This window comes from Pongo pygmaeus, chromosome 1, assembly GCF_028885625.2.
Source record: "Pongo pygmaeus isolate AG05252 chromosome 1, NHGRI_mPonPyg2-v2.0_pri, whole genome shotgun sequence".
NCBI classification, from domain to species: domain Eukaryota; kingdom Metazoa; phylum Chordata; class Mammalia; order Primates; family Hominidae; genus Pongo; species Pongo pygmaeus.
Genome location: NC_072373.2, coordinates 48,327,428 through 48,344,767, shown reverse-complemented (window position 1 = coordinate 48,344,767; position 17,340 = coordinate 48,327,428). Strand labels below are relative to the sequence as shown.

Here is a 17,340-nt window from a genome sequence, read left to right as displayed (position 1 = left end):
GTGGTGATACCAACCAACCAGATGGCACATGTGCCATCAGATCCACATGGGTGCCTGAGATAGTGATGCCTTTGCTTTCTGATGGTTCAGTGTAGATAAACTTTGTTTCATGCACAAAATTATTGAAAATATTGTATAAAATTACCTTCAGGCTATGTATATACAGCATATATGAAACATAAACGAACTTCAGGTTTAGACTTAGGTCCCCTCCTCAAGATAGCTCATTTTGTATGTGCAAGTACTCCCAAATCCAAAAATATCTGAAACAAAAAATACTTCTGGTCCAAAGCAAAGGAAGGTATGGAGAACTTAGATAACTTCTCCAAACTTCCTTGCTGGAAGTCCACCACTGATCTGTCTGATCAGAGTGAGCCAGCGCTCTGTGCCCCACCCTTCCTCACTCCTCCCCGGCACTATCCTTAGGGAGGCCAGCAGCCTTGAACCTGAAGGAAGACCACTAAAAAAAGTATGGCCCATAGGTGAGTGAGAGGCTTAAGGAGCAGCTAGCTACCTCTGAGTCAGCCCTGTAGACAGGGTGGCCGTGCACGGTGGTCGTGACCAGGTGCTGCAGGCTCACCTCCCTCACCTTGTTGGCTTCAGCTGGGAGCACCAGCAAACACCCGACCACAGCCACCAAAGATAAGAGCTTCATGCTTATCAGGCTTGCTGGGCCAGCAAAGCCGGACACCTGGAAAAAGAGATACGGAGTCGGAGAAGGGGAAGGTGGCCACACCGCAGCCAGCACGCTAGGCCCTTAACCATCCTGCCAAGAAGTGGGAATGGGGTTGGGGGCTGGGCTCCAGGATTCCAAGGCCTGCTAAACCTGGTCGCCAAACCCTGCTTCCCTCCCGCCCAACTCTCCGGCTCTCCGCCGGCCACCTGGTGGGCCCGGCAGAGGGGTCCTCGAGGGGACACCGCTGCCAGGGGCCTTCAGTTCCTCCTTCTCAAGGCCCGGCTCTGACCCGCGCATCACGTCCCACCGCCCTACGCCATCTCCGCCTCTGCCCGCCCCGCAGCTCCTCCCCGCTCGGGCCCGACGGGAACTTTTGCGTGCGAGTCTGGGACCCCTGCTCCGACGGCGAAGGCCGGTGCCCACCACGCCCTGAGGTCTTAGGCCGGACTGGGACCCCCAATAGCCCCGCGACCCCCGTCCCCTCCCCCAGTGCTGCGTCCACTAACCTACAAGCCCGCGGCAGCCGCAAAAGACCCAGCTGTCCCCGCCCTCTCCTAGCTTCTATTGGCTGCCAGAGCAGCCCCTTACCCCAACCGCGCTGTCGCTGTGGCAACAAGACCCGCCTTCACCTGGGCGGGGAGACTCTTGCGCAAGGGAGAGGCGGGCATTTCTCAAACCCGACCAAACCAGAAAAGGGAACGTCAGCCTTCCAAACTCCTGGGGAAGGGTCTTGCCTTTGTATGGCCTGAGAACTCCCACTGCAGTGCTTCTCCCTTCCTTGTATTATAAAATTCAGCTTGTTTCATTTTGCTGTTTTAGAGAGAAAGCGCTTTATACACTGTAAGCTAGTAACGTCAACAAAAACGATACGAGATTAAAGGGCTTTGTCCTCATTCAAAATCTGGAAATGTTATTTAGGGATCCACGTCTTTGCTGCAGACGACTTTCTGCGCGGCAACGTCTCTACCCCTACACACACCCCTGAGAAGGAGAAATCGAGGGTTGGCGATGGGGTGGTGTGGGCTGGGCCTGTGAAGAGTGTGCACAACAGCGTCCTCAGCCTGATCCCCCTACCCCATGCTGGTGCTGGGCCTGGCAAAATGGGGCAAAGTGTGCATGGCCAGGATGCAGGGGTGGGGGTCCCCGGCTGCTATGTGGCAGATGTGAACTTCTTGCCAGCTGTGAAGCAAAGAGGAGTCATATGAATTCAGGGCACCAGACCCGGAGTGAGGACCCCGGGGCTTTGGACCTGGCCCTGCCCCTGCCCCTAAGCAGCTCTGTTAGCCTGGAAAAGATACCTCCCTTCTCTGGGCCTCAGCTTCCCTTACTTCCCTTATCTGTAAAATGATTTGGTTGGATTCTAAGATCCCCTTCAGCTTTGATATGTTGGGATTCCTTAGGGGTGGGTGGGAGGAGTATCAGTATGGCCCAAACTTGGGGTTGGTGGCTGGATTAGCATAGGGGCTGGGTCCACGTGGAATCAAGCCCCTCGCAGGCCCTGTGAACTGAGGTGGGCACTTATCTGGAGGCCACTGAGTTTGTGTTCCTCTCTCCTATGCTTATATCTTATTCCTCTTTATATCATTGCCACCTGGCAGAGTGACCTGTGCTTGGTAGGTGCTCAGGAAGTGTCTGCTAAACTGAATTCTATAGAATTAAATTTAATCTAGTTGGCAGGGGGCAGGGGCAGCAGGCCTGCAGTGTGATGCAAAGGTCAGGGGCTTTGGAGCTAGAGTGACCAGGGCAGGAATCCTGGTTCCTCCCTTCCTAGTTGTGTGAATTTGGGTGGCTTCCTTTAGGACACCGCCTTTGGATCTTTGGAAGTCTTTAGAATCCTTTCAGAAGTCTTGGTTTCCATGCCCATAAAATGGGATTAATATTAACAAATTTTCAAGGTGGTTGTGGGGATATAATGAGTTTACATATGCAAAGCACCTAGAACAGCATCTGACACAGAGAGGGAGGCTCTCTAAATGGCAATGGTAGCTCATCGTGGAGGTCAGAATGGCTGCTGTGGTGAGCAAGCTCAGGCAGAGACAGAATGCCTACCTCGTGGGGGCAGAAGGGATAGTTCAAGTACTAGAAAAAGACATTTCTTCCCCCCATATACGTTCTATACGAAGGTGGGACTTTCATGGGGACAAAAGCATGGGGCTGAGTCTGTCACCTCCCATGGATGACCCTCTGACACACAACACTAAAGATACCCAATGCTGAGCTCACCATCTTCCTCATCAAACAGAAGGGAGGCCTTCCACTGTCATTCCACATTTCTGCAGGTCCTAGATTGTGGCATCAAACTATCTTTGACTCCTCTCTCATATTTCCACATCTTGTTTATCCAGGTGTCCCCAGGAGGTAGCTATCATCACCCTGCCTGTATCTTTCCTCGGCTAGCATTCTGCTCCCTGAAATGCACTCCCTTCCTGTGTCCTCCTAGGTCCATCCTATCTTCCTCCAATTCTGTTTTCAGCACATCGCTCATTGCTCAATCCCTGGTAGCAAGCACCCTGTGGCATCCAATTCAGACCCCTCCACTTGGCAACCAAGCCAAGTGGTTACCATTTCTGCGCTTCCCCACCCCATCTCATCACTGGTTACTCCCCCCACCGGCTGTCCCTACATTTGACTTTGCTCATTGCAGTCCTCCATAGGACATTATCACCCCCAGCACTACCAGTCGTTATCTTTCATCTTATTCAAATCTTTGCCCAAGTGTTTGCCTTGCAGAAGCTTTTCCCAAATAGTCCTACCTGACCCAGGGCACCTCATTCCCATACATCCTCCATGTGCCCTGTGTTTATGAGCCATGCCAGTGAAGTGAGTCTGAACCTATTCATTAAATTTAATCCCATAAACATGTGCCAAGCACTATCTGTGAGCCAAACTCCAGGGCTCACAGATGCTAGGTACCCCAGGGATACAACAGACAAATCACATGCAACTCTGCTTTCAAGTAATGCACAACCTAATAGGAGACCAATCACATGATCAGAATGTAACATAGAAAGTGATGTGTTGTAGAAGTGAAGCAGCTTTGTTGTCTGTGGTGACACTCAAGGTTTGTTGTCTCCTGGCCATGAAGATCAAGGATGTAGACACACAAAGAGTGAAGTTAAGAGTGGAAATTTAATAGGTGAAAGAAAGAGAATAGCTCTTTGCTACAGAGAGGGGTCCTGGAAAAATGAGTTGCCGATTCGAGGTGAAATGCAGGGGGTTTTATAGATGAGCTAGTGGGGAGGTGGTATCTCATCTATACAGGGCATCTCAAAAAAAGTTAGCACCAGGTGTGCCATCTGCATAGGGCACAAATCTCTGGCAGCTCCCAGCCCAATCTTTATTATGCAGGTGGCTTCTCTGCCTGAGCTTCTCCATGTTGCCCAGTTCTTTCTTACTGTACATGTGCTAACAAAAAAGGGAAGGTGGAGCCCCATGGTGAACATGCCTGGCCCCCCGGTAGCCCTTTTCTATGAGTGCAGCTGCTGGCATTCTCCCGTGTAAGCTTCCAGCTTCCTTATATATGTTTGCAGCCCAATCTTTTAGGCTGCTCTGTGTTAGAAAAGAAATGATTTCTAGGGCTTCTTCTTATTAGATGGGAAGTTCTGCCAAGGACTTTTTGTCCTCGCTATCTGCCTAAATAATTTCTATCTCCCATATCAGAAATGCTTTTTCCCTTCAAAAATTTTTTGAGCACTGTGCTAGGTACTGGGGATATCTCAGTAAACAAGACAAACCCTGTCCCTGTTCCCACAGAACTTGAAGTTTATTGCAAGAAAACGACAAATCAACAAGAAATGACAATTCAGGGTGGTAAGAGCTGTGCTGGGGGAAGGCTGCAGAGGCACTTGGGAAACCCAGACCAAGGGCCAGAGGAGCCCAGAATGGTGGAGAGGGGGCTTTGAGGGCAGTGAGGGCTACTTGGGCTGGGCCAGAGTGGTGGGCAGAACAATGTCGCACCCCCAAATGTCCACATCCTAATCCCTGGAACTTGTGAATATTGTCTTACACAGTAAAAGGCACTTTGCAAATATAATTAAATTAAGGTCCTTGGTTGGGGAGAGTGGCTTGGATTATTCAGGTGGGCCCAATCTAATTAGATGGCTCCTTAACAGAGGAACCTTTTCTGGCTGTGGTTAGAGAAGGAGATGGACATGGAAGTAGGGTCAGAGAGATGCTATGCTGCTGGCTTCGAAGATGCAGGCAGGGGGCCACCAGGCAAGGACTGTGGGTGCTGCAGAAGCTGGTCAAGGCCAGCCAATGCATTCTTCCCTAGAGCTTCTAGAAGGAATGCAGCCCTGTAGACACCCTGATTTTAGTTCAAGAGAACACCTCTGTCAGACTTATGGCCTACAGAGCTGTCAGATAATACATTTGTGTTGTTTGAAGCCACCAGGCTTATGGTAATTTGTGACAGCAGCCATGGGAAACAAATACTGCCAGGAAGGGTGGGCAAAATTTGAGACACAATTCAAGAGCAGGGTGATGGTGAGGAGGGCATTCTGGTGGGGGGCGGGGGCAGGGGCGGGGCAGTGTAGGGAGAGCAAAGAGATGGAACTGGGGAAGTGCAGGGAGAGGCATGTAGAGAAAGAGCCAATGGGTTCAGTTTGGCTTGATCCCAGGACAAGCGAATGGGAAAGGAGGGCAGGGAGCTCAGTGACATCAGAGTCAGAATGTGAGCCAGGAGGGAACAGGGAGCCCCTGGCTCGGGGCTCACTGAGAGGGTGGAGACCAGGTAACATCAGCAATGCACTCTCCCCAGCAGAGGAGGCCTAAGGAAGCTCTGGAGCCTTCCACTGCTTCCTCTCAGGACTTAGCCTTCATCCTGCCTCCAAGTTTGGAGCTCTAGAACTCAGGCCAAAACCCATACCCTCTAGTTCATACCTGCTTTTATCCAACAACCCTAAAATCAGTTTGACTTTATGAGGCGAGGTCTTGGCATCCGTGCCACAGCTGTGGGTCTGGGTTCTTCCTCACTCCCTGTCCCTGCCGTTGGTGCTCCTGGATAGGGGATGAGTGCTGTCATCACTCCCAAATGGTGTCTACTCTCCCTGGCATCAACTATATGCCCCTGCTTTTCCTCTAATCCCCACTGAAGCTTATCTGTCCAGTGTCTCGTAACCTCAAGCTCCTATGAGATGATTAACTTCCTAATTTTTGCATTAGCAACCATGTCTTAGACACACTAAAAGATCATCCAACCTAAACAGAGAACAAAGCTCAAGTGATAGAATACAGATATGTGTTAACACTCTCAAAGGGGCAGTAATGTGGGGGTACAAAGCAGCGCTTGACCCACCTCTTATAGGACATTGCCCTCCAGCCACAGATGGCAGGTCAGGTGCCTGACGATGTCCTTAAAATAGTATGGGCACCATCCTCAGATACCTGAGTACCTCTTATCTCTCTGGCCACAGCAGGATTTCTCAGGCATCAGGGAAATGGGGGCACTGAGCTAAGGGCAGAGAGTGCCCTGCTGTGTAGTACCCTTTTCTAGCTCGGCAAGGCCCTGGACAAGCATGCTTTTTTTAGCTGGGGTCCCCACATTTGCCTTTTTACACACACACACACACACACACTGCTCTCTCAACACCACTTGACTAAAGCAACACTTAAGCAAATAGCAATTATACCTTTTTTTTTTTTTTTTTTTTTTTAAAGAGATGAGGGTTTTGCTATGTTGCCCAAGCTGGTCTCAAACTCCTGACCTCAAGCGATCCTTCTGCTTTGGCCTCCCAGTATTGGGATTATAGGCATAAGCCCGTACGCCTGTCTGAATTACATTTTAATTGAACAAAGAATAAAAGCATTATTCTACCTAAAGCTTAATAAATGACAAACTCTGCCTGGTTGACTATTTTTTCTATATAAATGCACACACAGATGTAATATGCACACACATATTTAAATTGATATACTAGACCCAGTTGATGTCAGACATTCTACCAGCAGTTGCCCATTAGGCACCCTGATGTGCACAGTCCTGGGTGCTACATGTTCTGCTCCCCCTGTTGTATTTTTCCTGGTTCAGCTCCCACCGCTGCATGTGCTCTTTTGGGTGTAGACTTCATGGCACTGCATAAATAGAGGATAACAGCTCACGTTTTGGTTTCAGTGCTCTTAACTTCATCAACTATCTTGGGTTTTTGTTTTTCAGCTCGCAGTAGTGACGAGGAGGCAGGGTAGGGTTATGGTAAGGCCCTGGGGCCAGAAATCATAAGTTCCACCTTCTAGTTTGAACTTACTCCTGTCAAAGCACTAGTCCATTGGGCTTCAGTTTCCCCCTGAAAAGATTTGTTTAGAAGAGCAGTTTTTAAACTTTCAGGTCTTGTGTCCTTTTACATTCTTAAAAATTATTGAGGTTAGGCCAGGCATGGTAGCTCACGCTTGTAATCCCAGCACTTTGGGAGGCTGAGGCAGGCGGATCACCTGAGGTCGGGAGTTCGAGACCAGCCTGACCGATATAGAGAAACCCTGTCTGTACTAAAAATACAAAATTAGCCAGGCGTGGTGGCACATGCCTGTAATCCCAGCTACTCAGGAGGCTGAGGCAAGAGAATCGCTTGAACCCAGGAGGTGGAGGTTGTGGTGAGCCAAGATCGTGCCATTGCACTTCAGCCTAGGCAACAAGAGCGAAAATCTGTCTCAAAAAAAAAAAAAATTGAGGTTATACTGGGGAAAAATTTTTTTTAAAAAATTGAGGACCCTAAGGCCGGGCATGGTGGCTCAGGCCTGTAATCCCAGCACTTTGGGAGGCCGAGGTGGGCGGATCACGAAGTCAGGAGATCGAGAACATCCTGGCTAACACGGTGAAACCCCATCTCTACTAAAAATACAAAAAATTAGCCGAGCGTGGTGGCGGGCGCCTGTAGTCCCAGCTACTGCAGAGGCTGAGGCAGGAGAATGGCGTGAACCCGGGAGGCGGAGCTTGCAGTGAGCCGAGATCACGCCACTGCACTCCAGCCTGGGGGACAGAGTGAGACTCTGTCTCAAAAAAAAAAAAAAAAAACTGAGGACCCTAAAGAACTTTTGTTTATCTGGGTCCTATCAATATTTGCAGTATTAAAACTAAAACAGAAAATTTAAACATATTTATTTGTTTTGAAATAACAACAATAAATTCATTGTATGCATAAGCATCTTTTGGCCAAAAAAACCCCCTATATTTTCCAAAAGATAAAATTTAGCACGAAGAGTGGCATTAATTTATTTTTTTGTAAATCCCCTTACCATCTGGTTGAATAGAAAACAGGTGCATTTTCACATCTGGTTCTGCCTTCAGTCAGTTGCAATATCACATGTCATCTAACCTTTCAAAAACCCCACTATATGCTTGTAGGAGAATGAGTGAAAAAAGCAAATAACATCTTAGTATTTCTAGGAAAACAGTTAGAACTTGTTTCCCTAAAAGAGGCTTGGAGACCCACAGAGTCCTCAGACCATACTTCAAAAATGGCTGGTTTAGAAGGCCCTAAGTTTCCTACCAGATCTGATACTCTGAAGTCTTTCTGATAATACTGTATGGTAGCATTTTTCAAAATACACTTCAGGGAATATGCTCCCAGGAACAGTACCATGGGATGTTATTGTATGTGGGATGCAAACTGTATGTGGGGAAAATGTGGTTTCTATGAATAAATTAGTTTGGGGAGCCTTAAAGTAAATGAAATAGGCACATTTTACTTCAGGACTTTTCAGATGCTTTGATGTGATAAAACATAATGTGAATCCCTTACAATACATTATTGTGTGTAGTGTTTCCCCACAGTTTTGACCACAAACTCTTTTTCGAAGAGCAGCCTTCAAGACTAGTGTATCAAGGAACACACTTTGGGAAGTGCTGCTCCGGTGACTTCTAGATCCTTTTCCTGAGTATTAACAGATCAGGTTCTATCATTTGGAAGCAATTTTCCTCTAAATAAAATTCTACTTATGTACTTTTTGGTTCTTTTAATGCAGAGACTTTATGATAGCCATTTCTAAGGCTAAGAGAACTTCAAGTTACTAAAATAGATAAGGGGCATTTTTGCTGAAAATTAAAGAATATTAGTAACTATGTGAATAGTAGTATATATTTATTGGGTGATTGAATAATAATTCCATGTATTGAGCATCTACTACATGCCAGGAACCTTTTAATACATATGAGTGATCAAGAGTGTGTGGTATTCGTGGAGGTATAGACATATAGAACAGAGAACCCAGGGATAGATCTAAACAAACATGCCCAATTGATCGTTTTTTTTTTTCCTGAGACAGTGTCTCTGGGACCCAGGCACAATCATGGCTCACTGCAGCCTTGACCTCCAGGCTCTTAAGTAGCTGGGACTATAGGCATGTGCTACCATGCCAGGATAATTTTTTTATTTTTATTTTTTGTGGAGACAGAGTCTTGCTATATTGCCCAGGTTGATCTTGAACTCCTGGGTTCAAGCAATCCTCCCACCTCGGCCTCCCAAAGTGCTGGGATTCTAGGCATGAGCCACTGTGCCTCGCCTTATGCCCCATTGATTTTTGACAAAAGTGTATAAGCAATGAAGCGGAGGAAAGATAGCCTTTCAATGAATGGTGCCGGAACAACTGGACATACATAGGGGAAAAAAAAAAACCCTGACTGAAGTCTCATACCTTGTAAAAAATATAACTCAAAAAGAATTATAGACTTAAATGAAAACTTTAAAACTACTTAGAAAGAATCATAAGAGAAAATTATTGGAATCTAGGGCTAGGCAAAGAGTTCTTAACACCAAAAGCACAATCCACAAAAGAAAAAAATGGTTAATTGGACTTCATCAAAATTAAAAACTTTTGCTCCGTGAAAGACCCTGTCAAGAGACAAAAAAGAAAATATTCGCACACGACATATCTAATGAAGGACTGGTATGTAATATATATGGAGAACTTTTACAACTCAACAGTAAAAAAAATATAATTAGAAAGTAGGCAAAAGACATAGACATTTCACTGAAGAGGATATACATATGGCAAATAAGTGCATGAAAAGATATTCAACATCACAGCCATTAGGAAAATGCAAATTAAAATAATGAAGGCAGAGTGTGGTGGCTCATGCCTGTAATCTTAGCACTTTGGGAGGCTGAGGCAGGCAGATTGCTTGAGCCCAGGAGTTAGAGACCAGCCTGAGCAATATGGCGAAACCCTGTCTCTACCAAAAATACAAAGAATTAGCTGGGTGTGGTGGTGCACGCCTGTAGTACCAGCTACTCAGGAGGCTGAGATGGGACGATCACCTGAGCCTGGGAAGTTGAAGCTGCAGTGAACCATGGTCATGCCACTGTACTCCAGCCTGGGCAACACAGTGAGACCCTGTCTCAAATAAAAAAATAAAAAACAAGGCCGGGCGCGGTGGCTCACACCTATAATCCCAACACTTTGGGAGGCTGAGGCAGGCAGATCACCTGAGGTCAGGAGTGTGAAACCAGCCTGGTCAACATGGCGAAACTCCATCTCTACTAAAGATACAAAAATTAGCAGGGCATGGTGGCGTGTGCCTGTAGTCCCAGCTACTTGAGAGGCTGAGGCATGAGAATTGCTTAACCCAGGAGGTAGAGGGTGCAGTGAGCCAAGATCATGCCACTGCACTCCAACCTGGGTGACAGAGTGAGATTACGTCTCAAAAAATAGAAGTAAATAAATAATAAATAAAAAATATTTTAGAAATAAAAATAATGAGCTATCACTACATATCTATCAGAATGGCTAACTATGTATCTATCAGAATGGCTAAAATAAAAAAAAAAATGTGACAATTCCAAATGCTGGTGAGGATGTGAAGGGACTGGCTCACTCATACATTGCTGGTGGGGATAGAAAATGGCACAGCCTCTTTGGAAAACAGTTTGGCGGTTTCTTTAAAACAACCCGGAACTACCATACGACTCTAGGCAATTGCACTCCTGGGCATTTAGCCTAGAAAAAAGAAGACTTATGTTCACATAAAAACCTGTGCATGAATGCTTGTAGCAACTTTATTTAAAATAGCCCTAAACTGGAAACAACTCAGATGTCCTATTATGGGTGAACAGTTAAACAAACTTCAGTACGTCTGTACCGTGAAATAGAACTCAGCCAAAAACAAACGAAAAAGGAATCAACTATTGATATATGCAACAACTTTGATGAATCTCCAGAGAATTATGCTGAGTAAAAATACCAATCCCAAAAGTTTGCATACTGTATGATTCCATTTATATAAATTCTTGAAATGGCAAAATTGTAGAAATGGAAAACACATTAGCAGGTGTTAAGGAGGGGGTGGAGGTGGATATGACTATAAAAGGCAAAGTAAGGGATCCTTGTAGTGATAGAAATGTTTTGTATCTTGATTATGGAAACGTTAATAACCTGGTTTTAATACTGTACTATCATTTAATAAGATGTTATAAGTGATCTTTGTATATTATTTCTTATAACTACATGCAAATCTACAACTGTCTCAAAAGTTAATTTTTTAAAAGCCTACCTGAATTAGTCAAGATGCTAACTTGCAATCAAACTCAAATTTGTTTTGATTATTAAGCTCAGCCATATAAAATTGCCAGTATTTGACTGCTTTTGACTTACAAAAATGGTGGTTTCATATGGTTCAACCTAATAAAAATAATAAATAGTAATGCGTTAGCACACATAACTGGGAAATTAATGTGTAGAACCAGCTTCAGGCACAGTGGGATCCAACAGAGAAATGGTATCCTGAGGGCTCTATCACTGTCTCCATATCTTGGCTCTGCTTTCCTCTGTGAACTTGCTTTATTCTCAGACAGGATCATTTCACATCATTGGAAAGATGCTGCCAATTACCTCAGCCCCGCATTGTTGTGGCTTATGAACATCAAAGAAAAAGTGACCCTCTTTATCATAGCATTCATGTGGCCAGTCTCAGGGAAGACTCTAATTGTCTTTGCTTGCGTCAGAAGTTGATCCATTAACTGATTATTGTGGCCAGGTTGATGAATAACTCTGATTGGCAGTCTCCCTAGGGAGGGTGAGACACCATAATTAACTCCTGTCAGGCCCAATTGAATGCTAAGCAGGGAAAAAACAGATTGTTTGCTTGTTTTTCACAGGGATGGATAAGGAAAGGACAATGGGTAACTTGTTTTTTATTTTACTTTTCCAGTAAAATTTTTCTTTAATGAGGATGCATCACATTTTATCACTTTTTAAGAGAAAATTATATACATATACTCATTATCATGAGGGTAATATTTAGGAGAGATAAAAGTCCAGTATGAGCTAAAGTCTGCCAAAAATTCTAAGAATACTCAGAAAGGGCTCTTTTATAAAGTTATATTAGTAACTTAGAGATAGAAGAAGGTATAGGTTTGCTACCTGGAGACAAGGGTGTAATGCTCATGGTGAATACAGAAAAAAGAGAACAGAAATGCAGATAATGTTTTATGTCTATGGTTTCTGCTGAAGAGAATTGTCTTTTAATTTTCTTTTTCTTTCTTTCTTTTTTTTTTTTTTTTTTTGAGACAGAGACTTGCTGTGTCGCCAGGCTGGAGTGCAATGGCGCAGTCCTGACTCACTACAACCTCTGACTCCCTGGTTCAAGGGATACCTCCTGCCTCAGCCTCCTGAGTAGCTAGGATTACAGGTGTGCGCCACCATGCCCAGCTAATTTTTGTATTTTTAGTAGAGACGGGGTTTCACCATGTTGGCCAGGCTGGTCTTGAACTCCTGACCTCGTGATCCTCCCACCTCGGCCTCCCAAAGTGCTGAGATTATAGGCGTGAGCCACCACGCCTGGCCAATTGTCTTTTAATCTTAAAGGGTGGGACCTGGCTTAGCCAGAATTGCAGACTGAAATGGAGGCCTTAATTGTAAGCAATTGTTCTCCACTCATGTCTCCTGATCACTTATGCATGGAGTCCTAATTAGGGAAAAGATGTTAGACTGTCAGGAGCAGGGGAAAGCAAAAAGAAAAAGCAGATAAGCTGTAAGTCTGCCTTTCTTCGTGGTCCAGGACATATAGCCCTCCCGTGCAAATATCTCACAATCTTTCTGTGACCAACTTATCACCAGACCCTCAGCTGATAGAAAAATGCAAGTTAGCTCACTGCAACCTTGGCATTATCACTATTGCATGTAGCCCCCTCCAGCACACAGCACAGGCACCATCCTATAAAATCCCCAGCAAACCTCTGTCTCCTTGCAGTCAGCTCCTCTCTTGCTAATTTGTTGCTTTCTTGCAATGTGTTTTTCTACTTTCTCTAATAAATCTGCCTTTCTTTCCTATGACTGTCTTGGTATATTCCTTTTACCACCCATACCACCGGCCCCAGTTAGTTAGTCACTACCCGCGATACTATGTATGAGCTTCACAATTTTTTTCCAAGTCCATCTAGTATTGGACTTGGAAAAAAAAGACTATGATTCTTTTTTTTTTTTTTTTTTTAAGACAGAGTCTCACTCTGTCACCCAGGCTAGAAATGCAGTGGCATGATCTCAGCTCACTGCACCCTCTGCCTCCTGGGTTCAAGCAATTCTTGTGCCTCAGCCTCCCAAGTAGCTGAAACTGCAGGCACCTGCCACCATGCCCAGCTAATTTTTGTGTTTTTAGTAGAGACGGGGTTTTATCATGTTGCCCAGGCTGGTCTTGAACTCCTGGCCTCAAGTGACCCGCCTGCGTTAGCCTCCCAAAGTGCTGGGATTATAGGTGTGAGCCACCATGCCCAGCCTGACTTTTTATAGTTTTATTAAAGACTCTTCTACCAGTGGTCAAAAGGGAGAAAATAAACCCTAGTCCCATCATATATTTTGTTTTTTAATTTTTTTAAATGGAGATATAACAGATCTACCATAAAGTATATAAGCCCCAGTGTACAGCTGCATGAATTTTTACATTGGAAAACTCAGGTCTAGGAGCCAGGATCCCTGGTTCTGCCACAGCTCTGCTGTTAAATCTCTGTGTGATTCTGAGCAGGGCAGCTCTTTCCTCCTGAATTTCAGTTTCCCTAACTGTAAAGTGAAGCACTAAACAAGATCATTATTTTACAAAGTGTGCTATGTGTATGCAAGTCGATTCTAAGTGTATTTGGGAGAGATTTTATTTTGATAGAGATGTATTTTTTATTTTTTAAACCTTCATATTGAGTTACAATTTGTATAGGATAAAGTATACAAATCTTAATTGAAGGGTTCAATGAATTGTTACTATAACTGCCTGATGGGTTTTTCCTTCCAGCTGCACAAACAAAATTCCTGAAGACCGTGGCACTGCAGTACACAGAGTTTAATTGATGCGGGGCCAGCCACACCACGCGGGAGACAGAGTTATTACTCAAATCAATCTCTCTGAAGGCTCAGAGGTTAGGGGTTTTTCAAAGGTAGTTTGGTGGGCAGGGGGCTAGGGCATGCGGAATGCTGATTGGTTGGGTCAGAGATAAAATTACAGGGAGTCAAAGCTGTCCTCTTGGGCCGAGTTGCTTCTGCATAGGGCCACAGGAGCGGTTGGCAAGTCCAGGTGGAGCATGGTGTTAGACATGGAAAAAACCTGAAAAAGCTGTTCTTGGGTTCTACAGCAGTGATGTTATCTGCAGGAGTCACTGGGGAAGTTGCATATCTTGTGACTTCCAGAATAATGACTGGCGATCATTTATGTCTACACCTTAGCTGAATTCAGCCTTCCCTATCCTCCTAGCCTAGTGGTCTCTCATTAGCTTTGCAAAGGTGGTTGAGTTTGGGGGATGGGCTATTATCCTTTAAACTATAAACTAAATGTCTCCCAAAGTTAGTTTGGCCTAAGCCTAGGAATAATTAAGGGCAGCTTGAAGGCCAAAGGCAAGATGAAGTCTAGCTAGATCAGATCTTCCCTACTGCCATAAGTTTCTTACTGATATAATTTTTGCAAGGATGGTTTCATTACCTTTGCATAAACTTGTGTAACTATAGATATAAATCATTCCCAGTTCCCCCAGAAAGCTCTTTGTGCCCTAATTACCTTCACTGTGAAGGTAACTAGTATTCTGAGTTTTTTCAACATAGATTGGTTTTTGCCTGTTTTGAACTTCCTGTAATTAAATCATACAGTAACTACTCTTCATCTGTGCCTTGCTTTTCTGGGTCATCATTATGTTTGTGAAAATTATCCATATTGTTCTATGTAGCAGTTCATTCATTTGCATTGCTAAATAGTATTCCATTGTATGAATATACCACAATTTACTTATCCATTCTGGACATTTGCGTCGTTTTCTTTGGCTATTGTGAACAAAGCTACTACTATTGTAAATGTCTTTTGGTGGACATGTGCACTCATCTCTCTGGGGTATATACCTAGGAGTAGAATTGCTGAGAAATAGGGTACTCAGTGTTATCACCATACACAATCTTGTATGAATCTTGTATGAATATACACAGGTATATTTTAGGGGAGGGGAATAAAGATGATCTTAAACTTTTTCAGATTCTTACAGGGATTTTCTAATTTAAAAAGGTTTTTAGGCCAGGCATGGTGGCTCACGCCTGTAATCTCAGCACTTTGGGAGGCTGAGACAGGTGGATCACTTGAGGTCAGGAGTTCAAGATCAGCCTGGCCAATGTGGTGAAACCCCATTTCTACTAAAAATACAAAAATTAGCTGGGTGTGGTGGCGCATGCCTGTAATCCCAGCTACTCGGGAGGCTGAGGCAGGAGACTCGCTTGAACCTAGGATGCAGAGTTTGCAGTCAGTTGATATTGCACCACTGCACTTTAGCCTGGGCAGCAAAGTGAGATTCACTTTGCTCGTAAACAATCCTGGGGCAGGGGGCATTATTTTTATTTTTATTTACTTATTTTCTAGACAAGGTTTCACTGTGTCACCCAGGCTGGAGCACAGAGGTGCTATCATGGCTCACTGCAGCCTTGACCTCTTGGGCTCAAGTGATCCTCCCACCTTAGTCTCTCAAGTAGCTGGGACTCCAAGCTTGTGCCATCATGCCTAGCTAATTATATTACTTTTTTTTTTTTGTAGAGATGGGGTCTCACTAGGTTGCCCGGGCTGGTCTGAACTCCTGGGCTAAAGCGATTAGAGGGAGGGTTTTAGAATGCACACATTTGTGTAAAGAACTTAGATGAGGAGAGAGCACATGCTTAGAAAATTGCAGAAACTGCAAAGCTGTGTGTAGGTATAGAGGCGGGTTGGGAAGGAGGGTACAGGAGCAGGGAACATTAGGATCCAAAAAGATACTGTAAGGTTGAAATGAAGGCTGAATCTAAGTTTCCGACTTACACAAATATGAGAGGGACAGGTAAAAGTAACTGAGGATAGCTTAGTAAATAGTACAAGTGTAACGTGACTGACAAGAACAAACAAGCTAATTTGACCTCAGGCTGAATTAGAGGAACTTAGGACCTAAGAACTCATTTTCTCTAGAATAAGGGTAGTGGTGATCCACCCACTCTGCACCAGTAGCCTACAGCTGGGTGCTCTGTTCCATGTTAGGGACACATGCTCCAAGGAACACAGACCAGAATGCATTTAGAGGACAGTGGCCAGTATGGTGAAGGCCTCAAGCCCTGCCACATGAGGAACAGCTGTAGGAAATGGAACATTGTCCTGGAAAAGAAAAATCTTGGTGGTGATAGCAGTCTTTGGCTCTCTGAGGGGATGTCATGTGGAAGAGAAATGAGTTGCCCAGAGAAATTTCTTGCTATCACTGAGGGTGTTCACACATTTTTTTTGGATGGGCACTTGCTGAAGCTATTTCAGAGGGAGATTAAATATCAGATGAAAAGTTTGATGAATGACTCTGAGTTCCCTTTTAACTCTGAGATCCTGTGAATCTGGCTATGTGACCTTGACTTGGTCACTGAACTTCTTGGAACTTTAGTTCTTCATCTGTAAAATAATAGGTAGACTAAGGATTCTTTAGTGCTGAACACGATCTACTGAGCTGCTTCCCAGAGAAGCTAGGTGGTGTTACATATTCCCAATCTTCAGCTGTGACTCCTGCAGTTAAGGTGCTTTGGTCGTAAGAAACAGAAACTGACCATTTAAGGAAAAAAAAGAGTTTGTTGGAAAGAAGTGGGAAATTCATATAATCTATGAAATGACTGAAGAACAAGACTTGAAGAAGGCAGAAACTAGAGCGTCCTCCCCTGGCATGCCATGGGGGTGCGTTGGCTGTGATGGATTTTTCCCTTATTCTTAGGTCACTATTCAGCATTCAAAGTCCAGATGACAGAGTCAGTCCCTTGGACCTAAGTTGGCCTCAAGCCTGCTCCTTGGCAGGAAGGTCAGGACACCTTGATTATCAGCCCAATGTCATCCCCCAAGATGAAATCAAAAGCTATTACTAGAACAAGAGCCAAATAACATGTCCCCTACAACCTCCACCCTTTTCTCTTCCATTTATGATAGCACATCAGACTCAAGAGAGTGAGCAGCATTATGATGGAAATAATCTTCAATCTATTTCAACTTACCTTTAAAAGTGAAAAATGCACTCATCTGGATGCTCACATTTTTACCAGTAGTAGCCCACGTGACATGTCATAACTGGGTGCTGAAATGCTGACAAGTCTGAGAACACGACTCCCCTAGGAGACAGACACGCTGATGGGCTTGAGCATTCACAAACAGATATCGGATGCCTACTATGTGTCAAGCCCTGTGCTAGACACCGAGACTCATTAAGTCAGTGCAAAAAATGGAAAGG

General features: G+C 44.6%; 1 protein-coding gene across 15 annotated transcripts in view; it reads right to left on the bottom strand.

The window, feature by feature from the left end:
- Positions 1–17,340, bottom strand: part of TMEM9 (transmembrane protein 9) — a 36,782-nt gene that overhangs the window by 18,553 nt on the left and 889 nt on the right. For 3 of the 15 annotated variants that reach the window (XM_063647246.1, XM_054462718.1, XM_054462695.1), the window contains exons 2-3: positions 17,108–17,221; positions 590–691 (exon numbers count right to left, since the gene is read on the bottom strand). In XM_063647246.1, coding sequence (XP_063503316.1) covers positions 590–655 — 66 coding nt within the window. In that variant the 5' untranslated portion in view covers positions 656–691; positions 17,108–17,221. Of the gene's footprint in view, positions 1–514; positions 692–882; positions 1,304–17,107; positions 17,222–17,340 lie in introns of those variants that run through there. The other 12 variants (XM_054462659.1, XM_054462703.2, XM_054462688.2 and 9 more) reach the window with 12 other exon arrangements.